Consider the following 14,829-nt stretch of genomic DNA (forward strand, 5'->3'; position numbering starts at 1 on the left):
TAAAAATTCACATTTTCTTATCTCGGCTACAAATGTGCAATTTACAATTTGCAGTTTCTGTTTATTATCTTAGTTATAAATTCACCTTTTTCTGAATGGCATTTGAAATTTTGGTTGCTTGCGGGGGCATTTGTGGCGTTACGACACATCTAGTTTAAATTCTAATCTATACATTTCAATACTAAATACCTTTTTATTTTACCTGTCCAGGTGTGGGTTGATGCAGGAACACAGATATTCTTCTCCTACTCGATCAGTTTAGGAACTCTGACTGCCCTTGGAAGTTATAACAAATTCAGACATAACAGTTACAGGTAATTTGCTCTAACCCCATTCGAGGTTGTGGAAACTTTAAATAAAACATATGGTAAATATGTATTTGATAATCTCATTTGTTATTTCTAGAGACACTTGGATTTTTGCGGGAGTCAATAGCTTTACTAGTATACTGGCAGGGCTTGTAATTTTCTCCGTCCTGGGATTCATGGCCAAAGAACAAGGTGTTTCCGTGAAAGACGTAGCTGAGTCAGGTCAGTAAGACAAGGTACAAGACAATGTATAAACTGCAAAACGAAGAAATAAAATAACAATAAAACAAAACTACGCCATGTAAAGATAGGGTTGCCCACTTTATCTTGCATGTTATGAGAAGAGACTTTGAGAATCTAAACAGAGATACCGGATACTTGGTTCTGACGCTCTCTTTTGTACTTTTACAGGTCCAGGACTAGCATTTATCGCATACCCAACTGCTGTAGCTCAGATGCCGGTTGCTCCCCTTTGGTCCATTTTGTTTTTCATAATGATCATTTTATTGGGACTTGATAGTCAGGTAGGTATATCCCAGAGTATATATATATATATATATATAAACTCTAGCTGAATTATCATTTTCTCATACTTCATTCAACAAAAATTCTCTTTGAAAATGTGGAAGAATTAATTTTAATCAGATATTATTATTTACTTACAAAGGTTCCATTTCTTACAGTTTGTTGGCGTTGAGGGTTTCGTTACTGCATGTGTAGATATGTATCCCCTCTATTTACGCCGAGGAAAGCGGCGGGAAATTTTCACCTTAATCATCTGTATTATCTGTTTCCTCATCGGACTCTCAATGGTCACTGAGGTAAATATCGCTAACATTATATTGGTAATTAAGAGACATAAAATCGTGTTAAATTTGTATATATTTTCTTTCTTTTAATTGTCCACAAGGTAAGTAAATTTCATAGTGCAGATTTTTTTCATTTCAAATTCGTAGGTTGGTTGTGAAAAGAAAACTTAGAAATGTTAGAGTATAGCATAAGGGGTGGGCAATTATTTTTGATAAATTAGGCAGTTGAGTGAAAAAAAATTTCAAATATTGTTAAATGTTCACACTAAACGATAACTCCGTCCACCTAGGGCGGAATGTATGTATTTCAGTTATTCGACTACTACTCGGCCAGCAGAATTGTTCTCGTTGTTGCCTTCTTCGAGTGCATCGTGGTAGCTTACATATACGGTATGTTCCCATTAAGAAATCCCTCCACGTTTAACTAAAAGTTTTTTTTCCTTCTGTATTTTTAATATTCTGTGCAATTATTATTTTTGCTCTCTAAATGAAAGGTCCAAATTATGATATTTTACTCGATAGTGGAGGGATTTCTAATATTGGCGGCAATTATTATTTTTTATCCCTAAAACGTAAGTTCCCCTTTCGCCAGCCGCCTACCCCTTTGGTCATAGTTACCCATTTCGCCAAAAAGAGATGGATATATGCATAGTTCAGCGTACTCCCTGGTCTATGTGGTCCCCATTACGCCAAACTTAATGTATGTATATTTGCATAATGGACTCTGTGTTACTTTTGTTGTACTACGGTAAAGGGTCAATTTTTATTGGAACAGTACATTTAGAAAACAAAAACTTTTTTTCGTTTATTAACTACTATCCTGTGTATAAAGAACTCATATATGAACTGACGAACTAAATACTAACACTGTTTCCGTTCAAGAGCACAGTTTTATTTCCAAGAAGTTTGAAAGGTGTGTGTTGGCTTTCACTCTCAAATCATTTATTATGCACAAAGTTAAGTTCGTTCTTTGAGGTTGTATAGAGAAAAAAGGTTTTGTAAAATGGAATGGAATCCATTTTCGCTTGAATACAACAGGACTGTGACATGAGCATTAATCCATCAAGAACTAGCGTTAGCAGGTGTACGGTTCTGTGTACAGGTTTGGTTTGCTGTGTCATAATGATATGATTACGACAACGAAAAATACGGAAAGGGGGTGTTTTTAATTTTTTTTTTTTTTTTAGGTTTTATATATTTTTTAAAAAAAATTTCTCTTTCATCACACATAAAAACATATTGGGGGTGATCTATTTTCTTACATAATTAATAATGTCGAGCAACTTTGGTAAGTAAGTATGCCAAAGTAACGACAGACTATTATGCATTTTTGCCCAAAATAATCAAGAAGCAGAAAAAATACTATGCTTTCATTTTTGCAGTTAACATATCCTGCCTTATTAAAAAAAAACACGCAAAAAATATATATTCATATTTGAGTGTTGTTACTACAGTAGTAATTCTTTAATAGCATTTCACGCACGTAATGCTCTTATACTAACATAGCAAGATCCTGTTGATGATGAAGTGATATTTAGAAAATTCATTTTAAATATTTTTCTTTTAGGTATTAATCGTTACTATGACAACCTAGAAATGATGTTCGGATTCCGCATCTCCTTTGTAATGAAATATGCCTGGCTTTTTGTTACTCCCGTGTTCACATTAGTAAGTAATTATCATGTCGTGGCTTCCGATTGACAGCTCTCATTTCTATTAATTATACATCATGCACTTTTGTTATTTTACCTATACTTTGTCAAGAACTTGAAATTTACAAAGAAAATGAGATACTAGTATTCAGATGATTTTTAATGCAGAAAAAAAATTATATACCTTAAATAATAACTTCATGAGAGTAGATTCAAGGCAAGGTTGGTGCCACAACTGAGTCAAATTTTCATAGAGTTAAGGAAAATTTTCAAAAACCTCAGGAGCTACAGAGCCACAATCTGTAATTTTAAATGTATCAGCATCTCCATGTACATGTAGAGTAGAATCAGGTTTTTTTTTCCGATTGTGGCCCCGTTGATTAGGACGGGCCACAATATGGGGTCAGAGGTTTAATAGCAGAACAGTTTAACATGGAGATGAATGGAAAAATCTTTCTAAAAACTCTCGAGGGTAGGAGGGTCACAAATAGTCATCTTCAGGTAGTGTAGAAGATATATAGGGAAATCTTTTTCTCAAGAACTGTTAAATTCACTATGAGTTATATTGAAACGAAAAGACATCCTCATGTGGTAAAGATTCATAGAATTATGTGAATTTCCGAAAGAGTCACCCAGAATGAGAATTCTGGAGGAAAAGAGGTTTGCAATACCAGAGTATTCTTTTATTATAGACCCCCCACCCCACCCCAGGCGATAAAATAAATTAAAAATATACCAAGGAATGAGCAAATGTTTATTTTTTTCAGACGATCTTTATAATGGGGGCTATCAGCTACTCAGAACTTACGTATAAAAGGAAAACCGTAGAGTACCAGTATCCGTCCTGGGCCATTAGCGTCGGTTGGACGTTAGCGATGGTTTCTGTTGTATGGATACCTATTATTTTTATTAAAAGAGTGATTGATGGCAAAGGATCACTTGCTCAGGTACTTCTTAAATATATATTAAGTTATCTTCGTGACATTTTAGTAACTCGAGAAAAGGAATACATGGTTTAAAAATAGGTGGATGTTCATTGACTAGATATTTTAATATCCACAGAGTTCTTCTCTTCTTACCACGAAGAGAATTGTCCTTTATTTTACTACTGTGTGAGGGTAAATTTGCCTCCTCCTATTGTCTCCTTACATTCAGTATCAAGTATGAAGATAACCATTGGCTGGTACACAGAAATAAAAAAGTAATTAATGTCCTCTTTTAATTTTCTTCAAATTGTTAAGATGTGTCATATTTGAAGGCAGGATACTAGTATTGTGCAATTTTATTATGAAAGTAAAAAAGAAGACATTAAAATTTCATTTCCTTTTTACTTAATTTTCAACTTGTATATTTTTTTTACAGCGGTTAATGCTTACAACTCGGCCAATTTTGAGAAGACATCAACTGCGTCAAGGTGAAGACCTTAGTAAAATCCACCTAGATGAGAGCGACTTTGCAGTGCCCGGGGCACCTGCTGTTGAGGACGATTGTTCTCGTGATGAACCTTTGCTGGCTAATAGTGTTGAATTACAGAAGCTGCAAAATCAACAAAATGGGGAAAACAATGTTTAGTGTTGTTACACATGTTCAGCTTTTAACAAACTTCAATGCAAATTTGTTCACTGTTTACAAATGATCATGTTCACGAATTGTTTCTCATTTCAAAGAAGTCAGGAACTAAAAATATTTGGCAGCATGCAGTGAGATCGTACGAAGTACCCAGCGCCAGCTAAGTCTGGTCGCGGTATGGTACCGTTTAAACCACAGAACTGCAAAAAAAAACAATATTCTGCTAGATTTTCCGTGAAACTTCCTTGGGAACTCGCTGAATTGTTCCGTACTTGTTATATTGATCTCGGAAAGCAAAGCGTCATTTGTTGTATTAATATATTGTAAATATTGTTTTTAAAGTAACTTACCTAAGAAAAGAATTCAGTTACCACTTGAACTCGTGGTTGTTTTTTTATTAAAGTACTGACAACGATTTTTTATTTTTAAATCTCAACCTGAATTGGTATAAAACGATTTATCTATGAACTGATGATATGATTATTTTTATTTATCTTTGAGTACCCATATTATTGTCAATAATTGGTTCTAGTTTTATTTCTTATTAAGTTCTTGCTTTGATTTTGATTTTATACAATTTTAACAAGATATGAGTTTTTTAACATTTTTCATATTTAATAAACTAAGCTTTGTAGGGCATTCCATAAATGTTATGTTTTATTGATTATATCTCTTTAGAATCGTGAAACATTTCGACCTTTGATATACAATGTAGTTCCAGTGGTGTAACACTTATCTCCAAATAAAAGTTAAATGTTTTAGTGATAGTTTTGTGTTTCTTTACATATTGAAAGAAAAAAAATTCATATTGACTTTCTTGAACAAGCCCACTGGCTTTACGGGTATCCAAGTGCCACTATGCAAGTTTTTTCTCTAAGCTACGTTTTTTTTTAAATGACTTCCATTGTTAAACTTGAATCTCTACTTAAAAATAAAGGAGGGATCAAACAGACTGCTGTTACCCCTTCCTGATCTTGAAAATATTCACGATTTTTTTATTGATTATAGAGAGGGCTCGAATAGATTGTTGCCAAATCAATATGAAATTTTAATAAAAACATGGAGTAAGGATCCACTATACATTAAAAATACTATTTTGTGACACAATATTCGTATCTTTCCAAGAAATACTTCATAGCATCATAAAAGATAGCAATAAATTGAAGGGTGGTCAGTTATTTATTTGCTACTAGCATATCATGATTTTTAACAGCAAAGGAAAAAATCCACAAATATTAACACCGATTGAATACTAGTACTAGTATAGCATTTATCATATAAAATCTGACATTCAACAGGCCTGGACGATTTCCATAGAAGTCAAGAACGACAACCGTGTTTTCTATAAATACACAAAATAAAGAAGGTGCTAATCCTTCTGACTTATCAGATAACGGCATTTAGACAAACCCATGAGAAAATAAATAAAACACGTGGTTTTAGACAGTTTTGCTCAAAAGATTTTTGGAGAACAAACATTTTGTAAACTTTATAAACATTTAGGAATGATACAGCATATATTACAATTCTACCATGAACAAACACAACTTGAAAAGCTTAGAATAAATTTTAAGTGGGATTAAAAAATCTGTCACTACGAGGTAGCAATCCCATAAGGTTAACTTGTGTTAAGAAATTTGATATAAATACGGCAGATTTTCAGTTTTTAGAGCCTGGCATGAAAATGTTTTCGTGTGGGAATATATATAACAGTCATTTTTTTTCCTGAGTTTATTACAAAATCGTCCAGTTTCTGGTACGCGTGGTGAGTTATGGTGATATAAACCATTCGATCATCTACATTCTATTTTCTCCACGTTTTACACCTTTCCTTATATCCATTTAAAGTGTACACTATATAACATGGTATATGAAGTATATTATAGCAACTTTCAGTTATCGTTCTTGACTTCCATATTTGGAAATCGTCCAGCCTTCAAAGCTATTTTTATTGCTAGAGTTCGTACCACAAGAGTATCACATTATTTTTGTATCACCTGCAGAGCAGGGCGCGGTGGCGAATCCAGGAATTTCATAACGGGGGGGGGGGGTAGAAGGCAGGGGGGTCTGGGGGCTGCATTGAAGCCCCAAGTGGGTCCCCCAGGTGGGCGAAGTCCACTGAAGCTGACGAATTCTTACAAATAAGAGGTATTTCACGCCTTGATTTTAAGATAATGAGCATATAATTTCTACATACATGTAAAAAAAAAAATCAAACGGGGGGGGGGGGGGGGGGCTGGATCCGCCTTTGGAGCGACACTCAGGGATCACTGAACTTTACCCGGCGTCTGTGTGTCCGTCTGTCACACCTTATATCTCGAGAACTGCAAGAACTGTAAGAGTTAGGGACACCATTTCCCACGGTGCGAAATAGGACTGTTAATTCATGGATACTTAAAAATATGGAATTTTACACAGTAATTTTATCAGCATTTATTATACATGTTTACTACATTTAACTTGAAGTTCATTGTGTAAATTGATCGTAAATACCGTTTTAGTGTGTGTCTGCAGACCATAGAATATGTATCTATATAGCTATATATTTACATTTCCAAATATTTTTCCTTAAGATTCTTTGCAAATTAGAACACTGTTCATTTTCTCATGAACTACCATGAATGAGCATGAATATCTCAATTGTAACGTCATAATACCCTACTTGACGTCAAAACTATAGTGCAAACTGTTTTGCTTTAAAAATGAAAATTGAATGGTGTAATTTGTGGCATCTCTTCAAAAAAATAATGTAAATATAAGAAATGAATTTAATTTTTGAAAATTCATGAGGTACATGAACTACAACGCTACACGCCGGCATATTTATCATGAAGCGCTAACGCGCTTCATGAAATATGCCAGCGTGAAGCGTCGTAGTTCATGTCCTCATGAATCTTCAAAAATTAAATTCATTTCTTAAATATATAACATTATAATTAATCTAATCATAATAATATAGAACAGATATATACATGTCAAAGTGAGTATACAAGTACATGTATACATTGTATATATGTACACTGAATAAATTCAGTTTTAAAATAGAACTATCAAACACACATACACACACAATATTTTGTTCAGGTTAAAATTTATCTTCATCATCAAAATCCTAGTTTTTTTTTCTTTTTACTCCACTTGACACATTGTTTCAGTTGAGGAATTTCCTCTCTTGCCCCGTCCACTCATTACTGGGTTCATCAGCTTCTTCAGGGACACAGTTTCGGATGACCAATCAGTTATTCCAACAAATTCATTTTCTTCAAAGAAGCTACCGGATTGGGTAACTTCTAATGATAGTGGTTTCTTTGTTTCAGGAAGTTCGCACTGGGTTGCAACATTATCCAGTTTCTAAAAAAAAAAAAGATAATTTCAATATTTGCTCATTAATTGACAGATTTAGATCTGATTAAGAGTTTAAAATGAATAGCGAGCTTTACAGAAGCAATGCCTGCTTTTGTAAAGTATGGATTTTACCTTGCTCCTTGGTTCATCTCTTGATGCAAACAATAAAATCCCCATCCACAGTATCTCCATCAAAAGTAACACTAAAACCATCTATAAAAGTCATTTTCAATTAAACTATCAATCCAAATGAACATTTATATTAAAGCGTTACTTAGAATTTAGAAAATGTCCCAAAATTACCCACCATGGGAATGCTTTTAATACCAGGACAAACTTGAACAGGTTCTCTGATCCTAAAATAATAAGACACCTTATCCCAATAAGATGGCTTTTTCTCATGACTGAAAAAAGATAAATGAATACATATTTTACTTTTATTGATTATTCTGCGCGGAATCTCCGACATAATTTCGAAATTATTTTGCTGATATGGAGAGATACTTACCATGTAAGAAGTACGTATATCGGATAACATAGGATCGAATTCATTATCAATTTCATGACATATATGGTCTCGGTAATCAGAATTCGAATCTCCATCTTTCTGACCCGATCGAAAAATGGAAAAATGATTATTTCGTCACAGAAAGTTAGCGTCATTAGGAAATTATATTGTTACGTCATAGTTGCACATTTAACAGCAGCACCACAATGGCAGCACCATGCAAAAGAGCAATGAAATACAAGGTTACAATACAAACAGGGAGGGGATTCCCTCAACTCTTTTTACATACAAAATTTGTGAAAATATGAGCCAGATGCACATATATCCCCCTCCCCCCCCCCCCCACCACAAACTTTTGGATAGCCTTCTCACTTTATACATGTAATTCAGGCCCGTAGGAAGCATTTTCACTTTGAGGGGGCACAACACCATACATTTCAGTTGAGGGGGCACTATCAAGTACCAAAATTCCTTGACAAGCCAAAAAAAAAAAAAAAAAAAAAAAAAAAAAAGGTCATCAGACGTTATTATTGAGGGGGCACAAGCTTATAGTAGTTATGTTTTCTATAGTATTCTATATATCGGCAAATTTATTGGGGGGGCACGGCCCCCCCGTGCCCCCCCCCCGGTTCCTACGGCCATGAGTAATCACAGGTGCACTGCACGTGAGCGCCTGAAAATACTCACCAATACCCAATAAAAATGGAATGACTCTACGTATTTACATATTCAAGTAAATGTATGTGGCAGACTTAAAATATGTCACAAAAAAATCTACTACGCCTAGTGGCTAACAGTCTAACTTCATCACAGACACAAAGTCACTTGGAAAAATAAAATAGCACAATAAAACAACGTTTTTATTTATTTCGTGCCTATAATGTACATACTATAGAATATAGTTTATTACTAAGGACAAATAATTTTTGTTTTGAGAGAAAATTACAGGCACTTGTTTCTGTTCTTTCTTCTTTTTTTTACCTGATATTATATGTATAATGCTGGGGTGCAGAAACAAGTGCCTGTGATCAGCTAATCGTGGTGATGAGAGTTGATCTTTCTAAAAATGCTGATGAATGAGGAGTATGTGTATGATCGGATGAGGCTTTCGACTGATGCAATCTCCGATGATAATGAGGTATGAAAAAGCAACTATTATCTATTTAAAGGACAATGCCTTCAACATTGTTCAATAATTTACCATGAACAGATGAACAAGACACCGTCTCATGAAATTTATTCGGATTTAGGCCTAGTACACCGACATGGTTTTCGCTGTTCCTTTTGCTGTGTTTAATCATTGGAGCGTTTGCTTAATCGGAACTCACACATAAAATGTTAAGATTCCAATTGAAGAAAGAACCTTGAGATGGCTTGTCGTCTCAGATCGGTTATCCGAATTAAAAAGTTTATAGAACAACCTTTGAGAAAGCAATTTTCTACAACCCAGGCTATAGCAGCTTTAAAAGGTTTTTTTTCTGTATTTTTCTGTACTAGCTGTTCATGATTACTTAACTGTCATTTTAATATACAATGTTTTTTATCTGCCGATATATTACAGAATAATAAAAATTCTTTGCAGTTAAGGAGACTGTTTCTAAAGATGTCACTGTGGTGAGTGGTCTTTCTTCTTAATGTTTTCTTCATTTTTCCTTTATTTTTTGTGTAGTATTTAAAATGAGTTTCATTTTATTCAAGATCGAGGGTGAGAAAGTTGACTCAGGCTGGGAGGGAAAGATTCTGAAGATAGATGAACTGAAGAATGATGCGTGTCCAATCTGTCGTTTAAATGTAGAAATTAAATATACAGTAAGGAGCATTTCAATATTTTTTTTTAATGAAAATACCCTCCCCCCCAAAAAATCTTAAAGAGGAATTGAAATTTTCTGTTTCTGACAAGAACAAACAAAACTAAAGCAAGAGACAAATCTCGTTATTGGCAAACCAAACACAAAAGGATGGATTGTGTTCTGAAAGACTTCTGAAAATACATATGTACACAGTTAGAAAATGTTTACTCTACATATATGACATCAACTTGTTGTATCAGAATGAGATTCACAGTGTTCCACAAAAAGGGATGTCTGAAGGTTGAGTTTAGTATGTAGTGGTTTGGGTTGGACCATGGATTTTAGTCTGGCTAGCTCAGTGGTTAGAGAACATGTATATCACTAGTAATGTTACATTTGGTGCTGGATATGCCTGTAGCAATGGTTTTCAAAGTTAGGGGGGAGGGGCCTCCAAAAAAGTTGACAAGCCCCACCCCCAGTGTAAATTGACCAAACTCTAAAATCCTATTGGGGGGGGGGGGGGGGCATTCTCAAACTTTTTGGTACATTTTTTCTTTCAAATGCTGGAATTTGCATATGTTTGACCATACAGCAACAAAAAGTGGGGGCCAAGTTGCATGAAAATCAAAATTTAAAGATTATAGCATAAGACTATTCTCAGAAAATGTTTACTTTACTTCTCTCTCTTGCCCCCCCCCCCCCCCCCCCCAACTTACGGGCCTGCTGGACTTGCAAGTAAAGTCCTGCCAGGAGCTAAAGAATCTAGGTTTGGTGTCTTTAAGGGCAAAGAAAATTTAATGAGGGAGGAATGTAGTGTTTTGCGTTATGTGGACATATCAACAGAGGATATCAGCCTCAATAGCTCAGTGATTATAGCACCTGACTAGTAATCCAGGGGTCCCAGGTACTGGTAGTTGGGATTTATGTTACATTGGCCCAACAGTGGGTCCCACATAATCAGATAGTGGTTAAATTGATAAAACACCTTTTCAAATATCATATCAGAATGGTATAAAAAATGTTAATATAGCCTTTATAATATCTTTTCATATATGAGTAAGAAAGTATGGGAATTCTTCTTTATTGGATAAAATTTTTAGGCTATCACAACATTTACACAGCTATTACAACAGGCAGCATCTTTTCTAATATGTTATCAGCTTAGTACGTGAAAAAAAAAATACCGATATGTAAGACTCATTCTTCCTTCTTCATATTTTAGCATAAGCCCAGACCAGAGAAACACTCTTCATTTCTTTTCATGTTAAAATGTACAAGTGGCCTGGGCATTTATGCCCAGTGGAAATAATTCTAGTGGCACTAGTAGGAATATGTACCTGTATAAAAAAAACAAACAAAAAAAACAATAACAACAAAAACAAAAATATTTTTGACATCATTTTATTTGAGAGATTGTTTGGGATATTTTTGGTTGTGTTTCCATTTGCCTTTTGTTCCATAGCCTTGTAGTATCCTACTATCAGCAATCTCAAATAGAGTTTTTTTTTTTTTTTTTTTTTTTTGATTTTCCAACATACTGAAGTTCACTTAATTTTTGTGACACCTTATTTTCACAAGATTGTTGTTTGGTATTTATAAGCAAAACAAAATTTTCACAAAGAGCTATATGCGGTATATGCATATTTTTGCCCCCATAAAAGTTATATTTTATAAAATGTCTTGAGATGTGCTGAATTGTATATATTGTATGAAAAATCTGAATTACCAAAAAATATTATGGTTACAAAGTAGGTTACTGGCAAATTTTGCTTCTATGAGTTACAAACTTGTTGGATTTTGCATTATTTTTCAGAAAGAGGACAAAATGGACAATATTTGTTCAATTTTTACTATAAAATTTATAGAGGACAATTTGCTGCACAAGCATGCTCCATAACAATATAACATATTTCTGACATTGATATCATCATCCTACACATTATATCAAAATATTGAGTTGGCGCAGACCTGCAATCGGTGACTTTTACTCAAAATATCGACGTGATATACATGTACACCTTTTTCTCTATAAATCATGAAAATTTTGAATTTACGTCACTTTCCTGTCATCGTATCTAACATATGGCATCATGGCAGATGAAAATGTTTATTGCTTTGAGTATGCAGATATCCCCTTGGTTTAGAATGTAATTTTAGATTTTTCCATCAAAGTTTAATTTTGGGGGCAAATATTGGTCATTACCGAATATAGTCCTTTTGGTTACTGTTCTATATAATCTTTAATAGTAGAATTATACACAAGGATGAAATTTTCATGATCAGATGGTCTCACGTAATTACACAAATATAGAGTAAAGTGATATACAGTACACTGTATTTGAGAAACCTTAGTGAGTATATGATTGCTTCCCGTAAGTGATCTGCACAGTACAATGTTCAGATAGGTTGAAGAAATTTAGTTATGCAAAGAAAGGAAAAGGTTCCATAATCTATGCTCATTAGTTATCCTTTTCTGCACAATATTTTTAGAATAGAATTAGTTATCCTTTTCTGCACAATATTTTTAGAATAGAATTGATGTTAAATTCTAATATTAATTACACTGTACATTTCTTTTGATAAATGGAAACAAAAATATTAAGTTCTCCAGATTTTTTGCATTTTTTATTGTAGTGTCCAAATCTGTAATAAGATAGTGCAGGGTTATGTACCTGGGGAAATAAGAACTTCTACTTGTCAAAAAATAAAAGAATTAAGAATTCCATTTAAGAACTCATTTAGTACTTTTCCCTAATGGAATTATAATTTTTGTGTTAGATTTTTGTATTAGAGATTATATAAATTATGGCTTAAGGAGGCTGGGGGGTCAACAAATTAACCACAAATTAACCACCAGATTTAACTTAATTTTTTAGATATGATATCTTAAGCTGTCAACTATCATTTGGCAAAGAAAAATTTTAGTTTTAAAATTTGATCATTTTCTATATCTTCATATGGAGCTCTTCTTCTAAAGGAGATCAATATAGTCTAAAAATGGCCACAACCCCCAGCCTCTTTAAGTTGTAGATTGAATTGGACAGGAAATGATATCTGGCATTGTCATGAGCAATACTGAAAACTCTGCTTTAATTGAGTTATAATTGTGTTTTCTTATGAAAATGCAATAACATATTTGAAATAGAAAGGTAAACACTGGCTTTGATATATCAATTTTGTTTACCTGAACTTTGAATGAGACCATGTCAACAGTCATTGTGGGGTTAAAAGTTGGTCATATATTAAAAGTATTCCAATATCTTTTAAATCTAATTGAAATCTAATTACTCATGATGTGTAGCAGGAAAAATGTTTCAATGATTATGATAAGCAGGTACCCCCTAAACAAAAAGTCCCATGGGTCCAAGAATCAGGGTAAGGCTAAGGTGGTCATGAATTAAAATTACAATACAATGTACCTTATCTCCTTTACTACAGAACATCCATGAGAGGTGCTTAATGATAAGGATTTTGGAGTCTACACAAAACTGTTTAAAAAAATTGTCACTTGGGGCCAGAGTTCCAGTTTCAGGTGGAGCCAAAGTGGTTATAGCTTTAGAAACCCCTAATACTGAGGTGTCTGTCAAGGCCTTTTGTTTTCTTAATAAAAACTACATTCAGCTTCTTTGGCATTATATAAAGTTTATATTATGTTTTCAGGATGTTTTAATACTTCAACAGTTCTTGAATGACAAAGGAGGTCTTCTTCCTAGGAGAGCTACCGGAGTGTGTCAGAAATCACAGAAAGACCTACAAACAGCAGTTCATAAAGCGCAACGAGCAGGTAAGGTGTGTTGTGCATGAAATCTGAGAGACTGACATGGACTGACATAGTAATATATGGCCGTAGGAACCGGGCGAGGGGGGGGGGGGCTGTGCCCCCCCCAATAATTTTTCCGATGTATAAATTACTATAGAAAACATAGAGCTATGTGCTTGTGCCCCCTCAATAATAAAGTCTGATAACCTTTTTTCTTTTTCTTTTTTTTTTCTTCTTTGCTTGTCAAGGAATTTTGGAAGTTGATAGTGCCCCCTCAACTAGAAAATATATGGTTGTGCCCCCTCAAAATGAATTTGCTTCCTGCGGGCCTGTAATATACCAGGGTTGTCCGGTAAAACCGTGGACCGCACGTTTTTATTGAAAAATAATGCACATTAAGCTCAAATTATCAGCAAATGTTTATTTTTCATATTTGAGTACTTAATTTTTTGGATAAAATATAGACAAAATGAGGATTTTTTTAATACTTGAATGTGCACGGATATTGTCCTACAGCGCACGACCGAAAAAGGGGTTTCATTTGAGTATTATTTTGAAATAAAATATTAAATACATAAAGTTGGGGTAAAAATTATAATGTTTTATTGTCACCATGTCGTCATTTAGAAAATTTCGAGGCATTTTCTTGAAATGGTCAGGTAAACGCAACACACGAAGAATGCCGACGTTAGGGAGCAGTTCAGTTTCATGCAGATTTACAGTAAAGACGCCTTTACTGACTTTAAATGATAACAGAAGATAAAAAGAAATATATGAAAATATTACTAGATCTTTAGTACAAGTTTTCATTGTATATTATATATTAGCAAAATTATTACCGCCTTCCCGTTTCCTACAGCCATGTAGCCACGTAGTATAAAAGTACATTGGATCCCTGGGTAGAATTAAACATGCTGAGAAACAGATACTAGTTAACATCGGAAGACGCTATCACTGCAGGCCGTCTGAAACAATATAGGTGGAATCACTTGCCATGAAGGAGTGAGCATACCCTGCTGACGGGTCACACCCGCTATGTGCTCCTTGTCATGATCGGGAAAAACGGGAAAATCCTTTGACAATTCAGT

The 14,829-nt window shown here is 34.2% G+C and overlaps 3 protein-coding genes across 5 annotated transcripts in view; 1 reads left to right on the top strand and 2 right to left on the bottom strand.

Moving 5' to 3' along the window:
• The window catches only part of LOC133173001 (protein sprouty homolog 2-like), a 279,783-nt gene that overhangs the window by 136,930 nt on the left and 128,024 nt on the right, over positions 1-14,829 (bottom strand). The window lies entirely within an intron of this gene.
• Positions 1-14,829, top strand: part of LOC133172998 (sodium- and chloride-dependent taurine transporter-like) — a 56,005-nt gene that overhangs the window by 36,021 nt on the left and 5,155 nt on the right. For 2 of the 3 annotated variants that reach the window (XM_061307867.1, XM_061307868.1), the window contains exons 7-14: positions 211-314; positions 406-530; positions 720-832; positions 992-1,129; positions 1,408-1,507; positions 2,685-2,785; positions 3,537-3,716; positions 4,132-5,099. In XM_061307867.1, coding sequence (XP_061163851.1) covers positions 211-314; positions 406-530; positions 720-832; positions 992-1,129; positions 1,408-1,507; positions 2,685-2,785; positions 3,537-3,716; positions 4,132-4,341 — 1,071 coding nt within the window. In that variant the 3' untranslated portion in view covers positions 4,342-5,099. Of the gene's footprint in view, positions 1-210; positions 315-405; positions 531-719; positions 833-991; positions 1,130-1,407; positions 1,508-2,684; positions 2,786-3,536; positions 3,717-4,131; positions 5,100-9,889; positions 10,001-13,641; positions 13,766-14,829 lie in introns of those variants that run through there. The other variant, XM_061307869.1, reaches the window with a different exon arrangement.
• LOC133173799 (uncharacterized) lies at positions 7,402-8,287 on the bottom strand. The gene is made up of 4 exons (XM_061308842.1): positions 8,192-8,287; positions 7,991-8,087; positions 7,816-7,896; positions 7,402-7,689 (listed from the first exon to the last, which is right to left on the bottom strand). Exons 1-4 carry the CDS (start codon positions 8,284-8,286, stop codon positions 7,468-7,470), a joined length of 495 nt encoding a protein of 164 aa, XP_061164826.1. The 5' UTR covers position 8,287; the 3' UTR covers positions 7,402-7,467.

Source organism: Saccostrea echinata, unplaced genomic scaffold (assembly GCF_033153115.1).
Source record: "Saccostrea echinata isolate AGI-Se365-2 ecotype Australia unplaced genomic scaffold, CSIRO_AGI_Sech_v1 ptg000056l, whole genome shotgun sequence".
Lineage (NCBI taxonomy): Eukaryota > Metazoa > Mollusca > Bivalvia > Ostreida > Ostreidae > Saccostrea > Saccostrea echinata.

Excerpts from the sequence above, each read along its gene's own strand:
- LOC133173799 (XM_061308842.1), bottom strand. The coding sequence starts at position 8,286 with ATGGAGATTCGAATTCTGATTACCGAGACCATATATGTCATGAAATTG. Across the intron at positions 8,088-8,191 it reads ATATACGTACTTCTTACATG|TCATGAGAAAAAGCCATCTT; the intron begins GTAAGTATCTCT and ends ATCTTTTTTCAG. Across the intron at positions 7,897-7,990 it reads GTATTAAAAGCATTCCCATG|ATGGTTTTAGTGTTACTTTT; the intron begins GTGGGTAATTTT and ends TGACTTTTATAG.